Raw genomic sequence first — 15,897 nt, 5'->3', positions numbered from 1 at the left:
AGGGTTCTTCATTTATTCCACTCACACTGCAAAGGGGGAAAGTAAAACGAGGCGATGGAAGAAGCAGTGAGGACATGCCCCAAAACTGGGATATGACTATCAATCACCAAAGAGAATAAAGGTGCTTAGAACAACACGAAGCAGGCTGCAACATTTCTGGAGGCATTCAGAGCTTAAGACACACACACACACACACACACACACACACACACACACACACACACACTGTGGTGTCTTCCCCTAGTTCTAGAAGTGTTAGCTAAACTATAAAACAATTCTCCAGGTCATCTGGCCTATACAAACTGTACCACAATGGGGTTGTTATTTCCCCCTGATAAAAGGTGGTCAATGTTGTTTCCTAAAAAGAAACAGAAAATTCTGGAAGGATGTACCTAAAAGGTCTGTGGCGAGTAGTGGCATCTGAGAAGTATATCAGGTGTAGAGAAATTATTTATTTTTCATTGAATGATCTTTTGTATTATTTGAACTTTTACTATGTGCTCTATAATAATTATTAAAGAGAAAAGATAGTATCTCCAAAATAAATAATGGGGGAAATTATTGATGTTCTGTTTATTTATCAATAATTAGAAGTTTTTTGCTGTGATCCATTGAAAGTCAGCCCTCAACACAAGGGTTTGTTTAAAATAATAACAATAATAATAATAGTAATAGTAATAAATACAAGTTTTAGAAATGAATTTCCTTTGTCTAAATCATTAGATGATGAGGGTTGGGGTGTGGGAGGGAAGAAAAACTAAATAAATCATTAGATGATCTAGAAATGGAAGAAAACTTTCTCAACTTGACAAAAAAAATCTATGAAATACCTACACCTCATATCACACTCAATGGTGAGAAAATATGAGCTTCCCCACTAAAATCAGGTACAAGGCAAGGATATTCCCTCTCCCTACTCTTTTCAACATGGGAGGCCTTGCTAATGCAAAAAGGCAACACCTGGAAATAAAAGGTGTGCAGTTGGGAAGGAAACAATAAAACCGTCATTGTTCACAGATGACATGATCATCTATGTAGAAAATCAGAAAGAATCAACAACAACATAAAAAACTCCTGAAACTAATAAGCGATTAATAAACAAAAGTCAATCTCTTTTCTATATACCAGATGGAGAGTGAAATTTGAACTTAAATGATTATATGCCACTTATTTCTATGTACAAAGGAAAAACATAGCAATGTTAACCAAGCTCACATAAACGATGTCTTATCATGAAATCAAAAGAACTATGAGAGTGGAATTCTGGACACTAAGGTCCCCATCTTCTCTGTCACTCACCAGGTTAAGTGAGACCCTTCTCTTCTTTGGACTTCAGGTATTCCCTGAGACAGACGCAGGCACCCCTTCTCAACACACACACACACACACACACACACACACACACACACACACACGCACTTTAGTGGCCAGTCAATGCCTATTTTCCTTTAAAATTCATCTGAGACATCATCTCCTCCAGAAAACCTATCCTGTCCTTCCCAGGCAGGACTAGGTGCCCCAGTGGCTGCTCGGAATTTCCACATGGAGACACTTTGAGGGTGAAGATCTGGTAGGAAGCAGGGAAAGGAGGGGTGACTTTTCTTGAAATCACATTTTACAGCAAGGTACAATTTTTGCTGAGATACTTGCAAGAAGAAAAGCAAAGGTCTTAGAGATGCGCTTATTCACGCTTAAATGTGAGTTAGAAAGTATCAGTGATCCGTTTCAAAGCGTATCCTCTTGAGCAGTAGTGACTTTGGAAGAGAGTGACCAGAGATTAAAGGAGGGCTACATCTTCCCCAAGCCATCCATACCTTGCCTCTACTGTTGGCTTCTCTATGTGCTCCAGTAATATCCTGGTGAGTTCTTCTACCATAATAGCACCACCCTGAACCTATTTAGGTGTCTGTCTTTTCTACTGGGAAGGACTAGACTCTTACTTATCTTTGTATCTCTGGTACCCAGACCAGTCCTTACCATAGGTCCCCAATAACTGTTTGTGTGATGAAGGGATGAATGGTGGGTGCATGGATGCATGGAGGAGAGGGTGGGTGGATAGATGGATGAAAAGATGGGAGGGGATACTTTTTTAATCTTCAGTTTTACCTTCAGACTAAAATCTCCTAAAGGGTGAAGATCCTGAATCTCAAAATCATTTCCAGTAACATCCAGAAAATGATTCATATTTAATAACTGCTCAATATATTCAGAGAAAAAAAAAACTGGCATTTCCCCTTAATGGGTGTACTAAAGAAAGACTGGGGGAAAGGCAGGAAGAAATTTTTAACAATAAATATTGCATAATAGCACTAAAAGCCTCCCTTCCTCTAATGGAGGGACAATTTGGAGATAAACCTAAACCACCTTCCTCTCTGTGGCATATGATTAAAATCTGCTTTGTTCTTCTAATTTGCTATTCTCAGATTCCACACTGCTGCTGGCACTGCAAACTCCGGCTTCACGGCTGCCCTTGAATTACTGTACAGCTTTCCCTCCTCTTTTTTCTCTTAATCAGCACTGAACCAAGAAAGTGCCATCTACACCTGGTGGAGAAATTACATCTCCAAACCCTAGGGACAAAGTGTGTTATTGAAGGTCCCCCACCCACAGCCACCCCACCCCCGTGCCAGGATGCTCCTCAGCAGAAATACATCCCCCTGGAGGTTTGGGAACACAAGAGGCGAAGTTTTCCCTGACAAGGCTCCAGGTGGGACGACGTGTTTTTTTCTACTCCTGACTCCAGAGATTTCATTACTCTGCTGCCTAAGCCTTCAAAACAAAGAGAGGCTAACAAGGATGTAGCTAGTGCCTAACAAAACCAAACAAAAACAAACACACACACTTTGTTTTTGTACTTTTCTAGAAATCCTCTAAACATCATGGTCTGGAATTGCTAAAATTTCAATTTTCAGAGTCAATCTCAAAACTAAGAGGTAAATTACCTTAGAGAATAGGTAAAAAAATTATACTGACAGTATCTTTTTTATTTTTTGTGCAATTTCTTGAGAGTTAATTTGAAATTTCAAACTACAAGCAATGACTATACTTTGCCAAACATGTAAAGGGAGGATATCTTTCAATTATCTAGATATGTTAAATGGCAAACTATCCCTAAATACATGATAAGTTGATTGCAATTTTCATTCGGATATACACTGAGCCACATGTTGATGAAAAGGAAGTAGAGAAATACTAGAACTGTCCTTAGATGACAGCTGTGAGATACCAATAGGCTTGCTTTACCCAGACATGTAATCAGTGTATGGTTTTTCCTTTGTGTAATTTAGGAAGTTGTCAGTGGGAAGAATTTCATCATTTAGACTACAAGGAAGATTCAAAACCAAAATAATGGTAGTATTTAGTATTGTAGGAGCAAACCTAAAACCCAAGACACCATATCCCATCCTAATTTCGCTATTTTGCAATCTTAGGCAAATCACATAACATCTCTAGGTCTCAACTTAATCAACTAGCTAATACACACTATTAACATACTACTCAAGGATATAAAGAGGCTCATGAGTTTAAAGGATACCTGTAAACAAAGAATCTCTAAATACCCCACACTCCATACACTGTAGATGACACCTACACACACATACAGATCAGAAGGACTAGCATTATTCTCAGAACAATGGACAATAATAGGTGTAGACCAGCCCAAAAAAATAACATCAGCTAGGAATGTCAAGAAAAGATTATTAGCCAATTTATTAATTAGGTTTTATCCTGTCTTCTATTAATGAGGCTAACTAGTTATTGATTTTTAAGACTGTTTCATTTTATTATCAATCCATTAGTAAATGATATTGTATTTGAATTTTCACAGTTTGTGTGTAAAGACTAATCCTTTCAAGACCAACAAGCCTAGTGCCTTAAAGAACAGTTTATGCTTCTAAGGCAAGAGATAATAAACCAAACCCTGATCTGTTAACATACTAACTCCTTTCCTCTGCTACAGAATAATCCCATTTCAAACCTTAGCATAATTCATAGACATATTTAGAGAAAACTCTATTGTACATCTAAGATCCAGATTATTATGTTACTAATATTAGATTATTCCTTTTAATGGTTTTAAAGAACTTGAATTTATTTTAATTAATATTCACAATAACCCTCAGAAATTAAGTAGAAAACAAAATTTTCCAGAGAAGATATCTGAGATACAAAAAAATATCAAATAAAAGATAAACCATTGCAGCATGACTCGCAAAGCTATTCCTCACATACCAAGATATCGCCTTGCCTGCAATGCCTTTTCCCCTTCTTCAAAGAGTTGACTTCCACTTCAATGTTGTACCATGGTGGTAGAAATTTTAAATGTAATCTCTATTTAATATTCATGACACTGTCTCAAATGGTAGCTTCCCTTGAGTAAAAATCCTATGCTTTGTAACTCAGAACCTTAAAGCTGAGAATGGACTTATTTTCATTTGCTAGTCTAAGTTAGAAAATGAGGATTAAGAGCAGGAAACTGCTTTTTCACTGATAACTTGTATGTGGATGCCCTAGTTGCAGAACAAAGTGGGGAAGTTCTTGCTCATAAAAAATAATCAAATACAAAGGAGATGCAGTTTGCCAAGAAGGAAAGAATTCCAACGCTCATAGTCCATTGGTTTGATTTGCAAGGATGACCCAAGCAGAAACATGGACAAAAAAGTGAGACCCATCATGGTAGTTTCATTCATACCTCATGGTCTCTACCACCACTTGCATGAACATTAAAGACTCTCTTATCTAAGTCTCTGTGACAGACCACTCTGCTGTCTCTCATTCCTTATAGCCAACTGCCTACTGGAAATTCTCCACTTGGATACCCTACAGGCACCTCAAAGTCAGCATGCCCAAAATGAAACACATCATCTCCTCCCTCCAAACTGCATCTCCTTTGTTCCATCTTCTCAGGGCCAGCTTCATGGTATATGACACACACTAAGAAGGGCCCCATACTTGGCTCAATGTTCTGCTGTCCCCATCCTAAAATTCTTAATAATTTTGAACAAGAGGTCACACATGTTCATTTTGCAACAAAAATTACGTTGCCGGGCCTGTCCCTCCTGGAGTGGCATCACCGTTATTCCTGTCATCGGACCCAACCACCTGGAACTCACCTGGATTCTTCCTTGCTTCACTTCCACTTGCAATCATGCTGCTTCATGCCAAGCAAGGGATCGCCTTGCCTGCAATGCCTTTTCCCCTTCTTCAAAGGGTTGACTTCCACTTTTCCATTAATTATTAAGCAAGATTGATCTATAGCAGAGATACTTATTGCTGCCCCAGTATAATATGGATGCCTCCTCTTGGTCCTCCATCTGCATGTACCTGTCCCTACCTCTGACATTTTGTCCTTATATCACTACTTTGTCTCTCTCGCCACAAATGGCTGTGCGCCTCTTGACAGCTGATTTTAGTTTCTTTTTATTTCCCATCCCCCACTCTGTGCTTGGCATACAGAAGATGTTTTTTACATGTTTATCAAATAATATTAATGTTATTTCAAAACTTTACTAATTTACTTGTGAAAAAGCATAATTTCTTGATCTATACAAATGTTCTTCTCTATTAGCAAGAGCTTTATTTTTTGCTAAAGTCATCCTCTCATTTGCCTCCTGCACCTTCAGGGAAAATCACCAAAACAAACAGCTCCACAGCTTATGTTACACCTCAAATGCACTTTTCACTGTCCTCCAGGGTCACTGTCCCTCAAGGTCACTTCTGCTACTGAGAACAGCTGGGCCCCCTATGCCTCTGGGAGCTTCCAGGCATTGCTAGTCATTATACACAATGATTTTTTTTAATATTTTTTATTTTAAAAATAAAATAAAAGAGGAAGGGAGAGAGAGAAATATCGATGTGAGAGAAAAACATCCATCAGCCCCCTACTGGGGATAGAACCTGCAAACCTGGCATGTGCCCTGATCGGGAATTGAAACAACCACCTTTTCAGTGTACCAGGCAACACTCAACTAACTGAGCCACACTGGCCAGGGCATAGTGATTTGTTTGTGATGAGAAGTTGCCAGAATTCCTCCGCAATGCCATCAAGAGTCCAGGATACAGGAAAGCAGAAGTGGGAAGTATGGACCAGAGGGACAAGAAGGCCCTCACTAACCCCAGTCCCCAATGTGCTCTCACAGACATTCAACACTTCATCAGATTGGCCATCACAGGAAATCCTGTTTAAAAAGCAATCTCTTGATTTGGCTGGAGTGGGAGTCAGAAGGAATCATTCCATCCCCAGCATAAGTGTCTAATTAGCACTTCGGTCTATCGTGATAGACACACCTCAATGGATTATTTTAATTCACTCACCCACTCAAACATTCATTGACCATCTACTAAGAGAAATGTGCAGGTGAGGCACTATCAAAGGAGGTAACAGCCAAAATGTCCCACACTCAAGGAAATTAAGAAAAGTATTATGAAAAAGGTAAGTTCCACGAACACTTGACTCTTCCAAGTCTGGTGTTCAGCAACAGCAGCACCTGGAAGCTTGTTGGAAATGCCAAATTTCAGGGTCCTCCTCAAGACCCCCTGAGTCAGAATCTGCATTTTTAAAAAGAATAAAGGAGCTCCATTGCAATATCAGAGACTGAGAAACATTTACACATTCCTCCCAGAACTGAACACCGACACTTTTTAGCCTGTTCACGTCTCTGTTGTAAAACCTTCCCTGACAGCTCCTGACCATAACCCCGTTTTTTCCCATCTCTGGACTTCACATCTGGCTCTCTGCTGCTTCATAGGAGGAGCAACTTGCACCCTTCATCACACAAAATTGGAACTAAGAGAGGACCGTGCTAGCCACCCAACACCTGTCACTTATGCATGTGAATCTCAGATTCTTCATGGGGTACATTCTGACATTTCCATTCCTGCAATGTTTTTAAGTTCTCTCAAAATGCCTACTTAGAAAAAGAAGTAACAACTTAAGAATTCAAGTGACTCACAGACCTGATTCAAGTGGCTTACATTTCAAAGACTTAATGTATAATGATACATAACCAAAGAAGGGTCTCAAAGTAAGACTCAGCTTTATCTAATTATTAAAGTTGAAAAATCACAATTCAGTTAGAAAGCAGGTGCAATTGGGGAATGCTTACTACAGCAGAACCTGGCCTTGTGTAACCTCTACATTTAACATTGCAACACACTCTCACAAACACACAGGTATATGATTACTACTAAGAATTCTAAATATACATATACACATTTTCCATGTACATATTGGGTGTTTTTTGTTTGTTTGTTTGTTTGTTTTTATCTTTTTGTTGTTGTTAAACCTCACCCGGGGATATTTTTCCATTGACTTTTAGGGAGAGTGGAAGAGAGAGGAAAAGACAGAGAGGAACATCAATGTGAGAGAAACACATTGATTGGTTGCCTCCTGCACGAGGGCCTGGGCCATGTGGGAGCCTGCAACCAAGGTACGTGCCCTTGACCAGAATTGAACCTGGGACCCTTTGGTCTGTAGGCTGATGCTCTATCCACTGGGAAAAACTGGCTAGGGCCACATTGGGTATTTCTTATTTCATTGATATAATTTCAAATACTTGCAATCCTGGAGGCCCAAGATGCATGGAAGTTCTATTTTGTTTTATTTGGTTTTCTTTTTAATTTTTCAGGGATTAATAGTCACCAAAACCAGTAATTCTTAAGCTTGTTTGGCCTCAAATCTCCATTACACTATTGAGAATCTATAGGATTTTTATTTGGGTTGTATATATTAATATTTGCTGAGACTATTTTCAGTCAATTTATTATTATTAAAAATAATAATAATGCCCTACCCGGTTTGGCTCAGTGGATAGAGCGTCGGCCTGCGGACTGAAGGGTCCCAGAACAGCTGGGCCCCCTATGCCTCTGGGAGCTTCCAGGCATTGCTAGTCATTATACACAATGATTTTTTTAAATATTTTTTATTTTAAAAATAAAATAAAAGAGGAAGGGAGAGAGAGAAATATCGATGTGAGAGAAAAACATCCATCAGCCCCCTACTGGGGATAGAACCTGCAAACCTGGCATGTGCCCTGATCGGGAATTGAAACAACCACCTTTTCAGTGTACCAGGCAACACTCAACTAACTGAGCCACACTGGCCAGGGCATAGTGATTTGTTTGTGATGAGAAGTTGCCAGAATTCCTCCGCAATGCCATCAAGAGTCCAGGATACAGGAAAGCAGAAGTGGGAAGTATGGACCAGAGGGACAAGAAGGCCCTCACTAACCCCAGTCCCCAATGTGCTCTCACAGACATTCAACACTTCATCAGATTGGCCATCACAGGAAATCCTGTTTAAAAAGCAATCTCTTGATTTGGCTGGAGTGGGAGTCAGAAGGAATCATTCCATCTACTGGTCAAGGGCATGTACCTTGGTTGTGGGCACATCCCCGGTAGGGGGTGTGCAGGAGGCAGCTGATCAATGTTTCTCTCTCATTGATGTTTCTAACTCTCTATCCCTCTCCCTTCCTCTCTGTAAAAAATCAATAAAATATATTTTAAAAATAATAATAATAATAAGCCCACTGCATATTAATATAAATTACATATTTTTATAAAAATAACTTATTCACAAAATAATAATTAATTTAGTAAGAAGGGGAGCATTGTTTTACAATTTTGCAAATATCTTTAATGTCTGGCTCACTAGAAGACATCTGGATTCTCATATCTGCTTCTGCATTCAATGCAGCCTCTGGAAACATCCACTGTACATTTGTGAGACAATGAGAGTGGAAAAGGCAAACAACAGCTCAACAAAGGTAACAAGACAATTTGATGGGGGGGAAAATTTTTTTTCAACAAATGGTGCTGGGACAACTGGATAAAAAGCAAAAGAATGAAGTTGAACCCCTACCTCACACCATACACAAAAATGAACACAAAATGGATCAGAGATGGGGAATTTTTTTAATAGTTTGAACCTCATAGACCTCCTGAAATATCTCAGGGACTTCCAGGGGTCCCTAGACCATACTTTGAGGACCACTCACCCAGACAAAGCATCTAGGGTAGATATGGTGGGTTATCTTCCTTGGAGCCATCTCCACCTTCCCCCTTCCTCCTTCTGAAGAAAGCCCTGATTTTTAGATATTGACCCTTCCATGCAGACCACTACCAGGAAGAAAGTTGGTTCCACACTGAGTCCCAGGGTCAAGTTCTAGTCGCCTTAAGCTAATTATAAGATTCCCTTCCACTGACTACAGTGACTGGTTCAGGGGAGGACATGTGACCTAGGAGGACTTTGGCTTGGGATGCTGAGTTGGAAATGGTTTCTCTCTTCCTCTGGAGGGTGTCCTATAAAAACGTGAGAACTGGAACTACTATAACCTTTTCACTACCAGTCCAAGGATAAAGTCATCACAATGGGCAAGACAGTCCTTGAATTCAGTCCTTAAATCAGGACTTCTGGATAAATGAGCCAGTAAATGTGCTTAATGTTAATGTCAGCTTGAATCAGAATTTGCTAGATGAAGTTAAAAGCATCCAGCAGATATAGTGTCCAAATGATGTCAAGCTAACAGTATTCATTCTCCCTACAGTCAATACACTTTGCATTTGCTCTGAGAACATCAAGAGATAAGATCTTCGCAGACCATTGAAATAAGATTACTTTATTTTTTCATAATATACTTAATACAAAGAGCTGGCCCAAGTATTCTGGTCTAAAGACATCAGCACTGAGCCATATTCTATTATATGTAAGGATACTTACATATAATAGAATAGTAAGAAGGGGAGCATTGTTTTACAACATTTAAGTGTCCTTGTAAAACGTCCCTCCTATTCCTTTTGTGTCTGATTTTCGGTGAACTCTAAATGGCATTCTAGATGAGTTTGACAGAGAAAGTGTTGGGTTGTCCTTACTAACAGAAAAGGTGTGGCTGTCATCTAAATCTAGCTTGGATTTCACCAGCAGGATTTTCATGGGGCCTGATATTTAGTACATATGTATGTTTTGATGTGACTTATCCAATTCCTGTTCCAACCGTTAAGAAATTCAGGGAGCAGGCATTATACACTACTTCCTTTAAAAAAAAAAAAAACTAAGTTGATTAGAATATGGGTGATGTTTTAACAGTTACACCATGCTTTATCTCAACAACCCAGAGCCGTGGTCGGCAAACTGCGGCTCGCGAGCCACATGCGGCTCTTTGGCCCCTTGAGTGTGGCTCTTCCACAAAATACCACGGCCTGGGCAAGTCTATTTTGAAGAAGTGGCATTAGAAGTTTAAGTTTAAAAAATTTGGCTCTCAAAAGAAATTTCAATCGTTGTACTGTTGATATTTGGCTCTGTTGACTAATGAGTTTGCCGACCACTGACCCAGAGAAAGATGACAATTGAGGAATTACTAGTATTATGCCCATTTCCCAGATGAAAAACAGGAGACCCTGTGACTTGTTTAAGGTCTTGAACAATCAGAAAGTGATGGAGTTTGGGCTTAGAGACATTAGATTCTAAATCAAAGCCTTCCCAATACTTACGATTACCTCTAACATATCTTCACATAAGATTAAGATAACTGTCAATATTTTTTTCAGCTCTTACTATGGGCCAGGCACTAAGAATTTGACATATACTCTACATTGAGTCCTTATAACAAGCTCATGAGGTCTGTGCCAGTATTATCCCCACTTTACAGATGAGGAAACTAAGGCCCAAACAGGTAAAGTGACTTACCCAAAGTCACCTGACTAGCCAGGGTTCCAACCCAAGCAAGTAGCACTTCAGAACATAAGTTCTCAACCACTTTGCCTAATGCCACTTCAGCAAGAGTGGAGTCGCCTGCTTTACACAAGACGGCTTGTAGCTGCCCAGACCCACCAGTTCAATAAGGACAGAACTCATATTTAACAACACAAAGTACAAAGGATTATCCAATAATTTTGCTTCTTCTGAAATTTGATCATACAAAGATCAACTGCCAGGGCTTAGATAACATCTTATTAAACTCTCCTGAAATTTTTATTGTAACAATAATTGTAACTCAATTTGACCTATTCTGAAAGACATTCTTGCTTGCTTAGCCAACAGTCATTCCCTGCCCCCCACCACATACACACACTCACACACACACACACACACACACACACACACACACACACCTCCATTCCTCCCATAATGGCAAAGCCCACCTCTCCTAATAGAGAGTGAGAAGTGAAGACACCAGATGCCCGCATTCCTTGACTTCTTTGCAGCTAGGGAGGGCATGGGTATATGTTGTGATCCTGGCCAATGGGATCTGATTAGAAGACAAAGGGCACCTCCAGAAAAGGTGTTTTCCATGATTAAAAGAGTGCATGAGGAATTACCACCTTTTATATGGTGGGTTGGCAGTGCCTGACTGACATCCAGAATTAGCACAGCCATCTCATAATCATGACGACTATAGTGATGTAGCTGGCATGGAGGAAGGCAGACTGGAAAGAACAACCCTGAGGCTGCCCTACCTGTGGACTTCCCCTTAGGTAAGGTAAATGTCCTTGTCATTTAAGCCACTTCAGCCTGGCTACTTGTCTTACTTGCAGCCAAAAGTATCCAAACTCTCGAGTTTCAAGAGGCAGTGCTATAGAGAAAGAGCTCTGGATTTTTGAGTCAAATGACCTGGGTTCCAATCCACTTACTTGCCATGTGACCCAAATTGCTTACTCTCTCTGAATCTTGTTTTCCATAAGTTTGAGACAACACTCAATAATACAACATTAATAAATGGACATGAAGCAGAATCGTTATGAAAACCACATGAAATAATGTGTATACAACTACTCTGTCTCCAGCAGTGTTTTGCCATAGGTAATTGGTTTCAGGTAATAATTAAACTATAGACTTTTAAACTGAAGCCATCCATATAACCCAGTTCCCTTATTTTACAAAAAGAAACATTGACTCCAAATATCAAATGACTCACTCAATGCCACAAAACTAGTTGGTAACATAACTACACCACACAGCTCCTGATTCAAAATCCAGTGTTGTCATGCTAGCCTCATGCTGATAGGTAATGGGCTAGATTAAGTATTGGGCACTCACTCATTCATTCAGCAAGTGTTTAGTGAACACATACTATACGTCAGGTACGATCTATGTATTGGGGACTCCTTAATGAACAACCACAAAATGTTCTTATTCTCATGGACTTAATAGTCTAGAAAGGGAAGGATCAAATCTGCACCTAAAAATATTTATTGAAGGACTACTATGTGCTAAAAATTATGCTAAGATTTTTATTCAAATCCAAATTCCCAATAATACCTACCATGCTTACCAGGCTTTGCTAAAGAACGAATAATGTAAAAGCCTGCTATATTTTACTCAATAAAAATCAGTATTAAATATAGGTTTATTAGAAGAACTTGTAAATAACCCTGCTGGCATCTGAAAAAGTGGGTAGAATGGGGAAGATGGCTAGAACTCCCCTCTTCTTGAAGCAGCAAGGCTGAGTGAAAGAGGTTGGAGCTAAGTCATGTCCTGCTACAGTCTCCAGACTTCAAGGGTTGGCTCAGTTGGAAAAACCCAGGAGGGAGCACTCGTGACTCCTCCCCTTCTCCAGGCCTGTCTGGTGCCCTAGACTCCCCTTTGACTCGCTGTCCATTTGGAAGTCCTCTTCCACATTACCTAGAAGAAACATTCACACACAGTGGCACAATGGGACAGCATCCCAGGCCCTGTAAGAAGAGGCTGAGCAAGTGGCTTTCAGCATCTCCTACTGGAACTGGCTATCAGGCTGCTGAGACTGGGCCTTTAAGGCAGGCATCCTCAAACTACGGCCCGCGGGCCACATGCGGGTGTTTTTGCCGTTTTGTTTTTTTACTTCAAAATAAGATATGTGCAGTGTGCATAGGAATTTGTTCATAGTTTTTTTTAAACTATAGTCCGGCCCTCCAATGGTCTGAGGGACAGTGAACTGGCCCCCTGTTTAAAAAGTTTGAGGACCCCTGCTTTAAGGTATTTGTTTGAAAGTTTTCCTTGTCAAAATATCATGAAAATTACATTATTTGGAAAACAAATATGTAAAAGCTGTTGTTATTCCAAAAAAAAATCCGTAACCCACATTTTGTGTAGTTATGAAAGGAGAATGTGTGACACTGTTCAGGAGTCCATGCACTCCGTTAACTTGGTTACAGAGGGAACAGAGGGGAAAGGAGGAGGAATAGAGGAAGGAAGGAGGAAGGAAAGACAGATGGCTTCCCCAGGGCATGTACTGGTGACTCCAAAAGATTCTTTTTTTAAAAAAGCATTTTGTTCGCACTCTAAACAAATGGCAAGTTTTTGTGTGACCTTACAGCCAAAAGTACAATTTTAATTCCTGGGTTTAGAACACTCTAGGAAGAGATAAGTTCCAAGATATCAAAATAAAATACTTTAATTCATTTTAACTGATTAAATGATAATCACCATTTGGGGCAGAAGGGGCAGAAAAAGATGTGCCACCAAATGAAACATTGGATTTTTTTATTTTAAGCAAGGCCGAAATCAACATTTTAGATCATAACATTTTAACCACTTTGGCATCAGTGGGACCGTACAAAGTCTAACTTTCCAAACTGCTATTAGACTGGCTACAATTTTGTTTCCCAGAACACCAGATAATAAAGACATGTCCTTTGAGGACTACATATCTATCCTAAGGAAGACCTCGTCCAGAACCAGAAAAGAGAAAAAAAACAGTGGCAGCAACTCCAAGTGGGACAGAACAGGGCAGGCAGGGCTGACAGAGCAAAGGAGAACTCCCTGCCGCTGGCCCCTCCACTAGCCACATATTCCATACGGGTTAAAAGATGTGTACATTCACTTCGGACTTAAAACGAAGTGCACAAACGACTGTCTCTGGATCACAGACAGTACATGCCAAATGTTTCTGTGCAGCCCTGTGGCAGCAGAAAAACTGCCTATCCTGCTAATCTTTTTATTGGTAACTTTAGCTCAGAATGAAATTCAAGATCCTCCAAAAAAAAAAAAAATTCAGGGGGAGCCTACTCTCCTGGGAGATCATGGGGCACCACATTCCTGCCTTGAAATTGTCCAGCTGTTAGCTTACAAATTAGTTGCTGGCTGCATGTCACCAGCTCCCACTAGGAAAAAAAAGGGGAAAGACCTTTCATTCATTCACTTACTCATTCTTGGTTAACACAGCCCTGGAAGGGATTCCTGCCGCTGGGAGACACTGCCCCCATTCACCTTTCACCAGAACTGCAGAGGGTGCCCAGTACCTGAAGTTCAGTCCTGAGCTTCACTGAAGACCCGGTAGGTGAGAAAGGGAAATCCCGGGGTAAATAGATTTTAAAGTCAGAAGCAAATAGTGCTGAGCCCTAACACGACCTTTCCAAATTGTACACTCTGACTGGGTCGTAGGAGAGGGCACACACCTGCCTACATATACACACATTAACAGTATACACACACACACACACACACACACACACACACACACACACACCCTTGCAGCTCATAACAGCTCTCCTGCGAACCCAACAGCACTTATTACCGGAGGATGGCGCTGCCAGCAAAGCTGCCTTCCCCCAAACAACTAGCACTATCTCCAACTTGGGCAAGAGCGAATGTCCACCAATACTCCAAGGGGTGCTTTTTCCCTGGGCCCCGGTCCTGCTGAAGTCCCTGAGCCCTGAACTCAGCTCAGTTCAGCTCTGCTGGCCTCACAGCCCTTTTCCTTTCTCTGAAACACTCAGATTTCACACGATTCCTGCCGAGGTAGCTCCAGTTCCACGCAGGGCGCGCCCCATCCCTCAAGGCTGGAAGCCGGGGTTGCCCAGCTTCCCTCCCTCCCGGGAAACTTCGCAGTCTAACACACACACACACACACACACACACACACACACACACACACACACACTGTAGAGAAGTAAAGGTGATGGGCGGGTGGTTGGGTCTGATGGAATCTTTGGAGCCGGTGCCGTAAAGAAAAATAAGTGGACCCAGGCTGGTGCATGCCTTCTCCACGTGGAGGAAAGGAGGGAGGAAGAGTGGGCGACCTAAAGGTGCCCCTCTCGGTCTCAGAACTCCAGTTTCCTGGTGGGATAGGCGACAGAGGGGCTACAGGCAGCTGTTTGGTGTCCCCAGCCTGGGCGCAGCCAGATGCGTGCGAAGCGTGCATGCCAGGAGGGGCTTGGGCGCAGATAACGTCCGCCTGGCGCCTGCCAGGGACGGTGCCCCCATCTCTGGGTAGGGCTCCCAGCCTCAGAGGACGGGAAACGAAATCTGGCTTTCTAGCAAGGCCCTGGGGTGGGTTCCTCTTGGCTGACGGCGCACGCCCACCCGCAGAGCCCCCCCTTCCCTCCGCTGCCCAGGCGCACCCGCTCCCCTCTCCCAGCGCCTCCCGCACCTGGATGTGGCAGGAGATCTCCGAGTCGTCCAGCAGCCGGATGGTGCATTTCATCTCCTGGCTGAGTGATTTGGTGCTGGAGCTCCGAAAGTGGATCATTTTCATGGTCCTCCTGCCTCTCGGCACACAGTGGCAGGAGGCGAACATGCACCGCGGCCCGGGGGAGCGAGCTGGAGGCTGGGGCCGGCTCGGCGCTCACCCTCGGGAACACAGACGCTGGAGCACGCACCGTCCTGGACACCTGGATGCCACTCAGCCCCGGGACAGCCGTGGCGACAGGCGCCTGCAGCCACACTTGCCGGGCTGCCGAGCGCAGCAGGCGGGTCCCTCCCTCCTCCTCCCCCTCCGCTCTCTCAGCTTCCTCCCCTCCCGCGCCTTGCCCCTCCTTTCCCCGCCTCCTCCACCGGGTGCGCGCTCCTGCGCCTCCCTCGGTCTCGGCTCCCTGTCCGTGACCCCAGCACGCTTACGATGCACTCACTCCTGCGCCCCAGCCTCGGGAGAAAGCGGAGGGACTGGGGGCCGGGGCGCCCCGCAGTGGCCTGCTCCCGTCGCC

At 42.3% G+C, this 15,897-nt stretch overlaps 1 protein-coding gene across 1 annotated transcript in view; it reads right to left on the bottom strand.

The window, feature by feature from the left end:
* Window positions 1-15,659, bottom strand: part of FRMD3 (FERM domain containing 3) — a gene marked incomplete at its 5' end in the record, with an annotated part of 240,885 nt that extends 225,226 nt beyond the window's left edge. Inside the window, one exon of the mRNA XM_079791284.1 lies at window positions 15,345-15,659. Coding sequence (XP_079647410.1) covers window positions 15,345-15,491 — 147 coding nt within the window. The remainder of the gene's footprint in view (window positions 1-15,344) is intronic.
* Window positions 15,660-15,897: the final 238 nt, after the last annotated feature.

Source organism: Cnephaeus nilssonii, assembly GCF_951640355.1.
Source record: "Cnephaeus nilssonii genome assembly, chromosome: 14".
Lineage (NCBI taxonomy): Eukaryota > Metazoa > Chordata > Mammalia > Chiroptera > Vespertilionidae > Cnephaeus > Cnephaeus nilssonii.
Note: the sequence above shows the minus strand (reverse complement) of the source record. Positions and strands in the feature narration are given on the sequence as shown.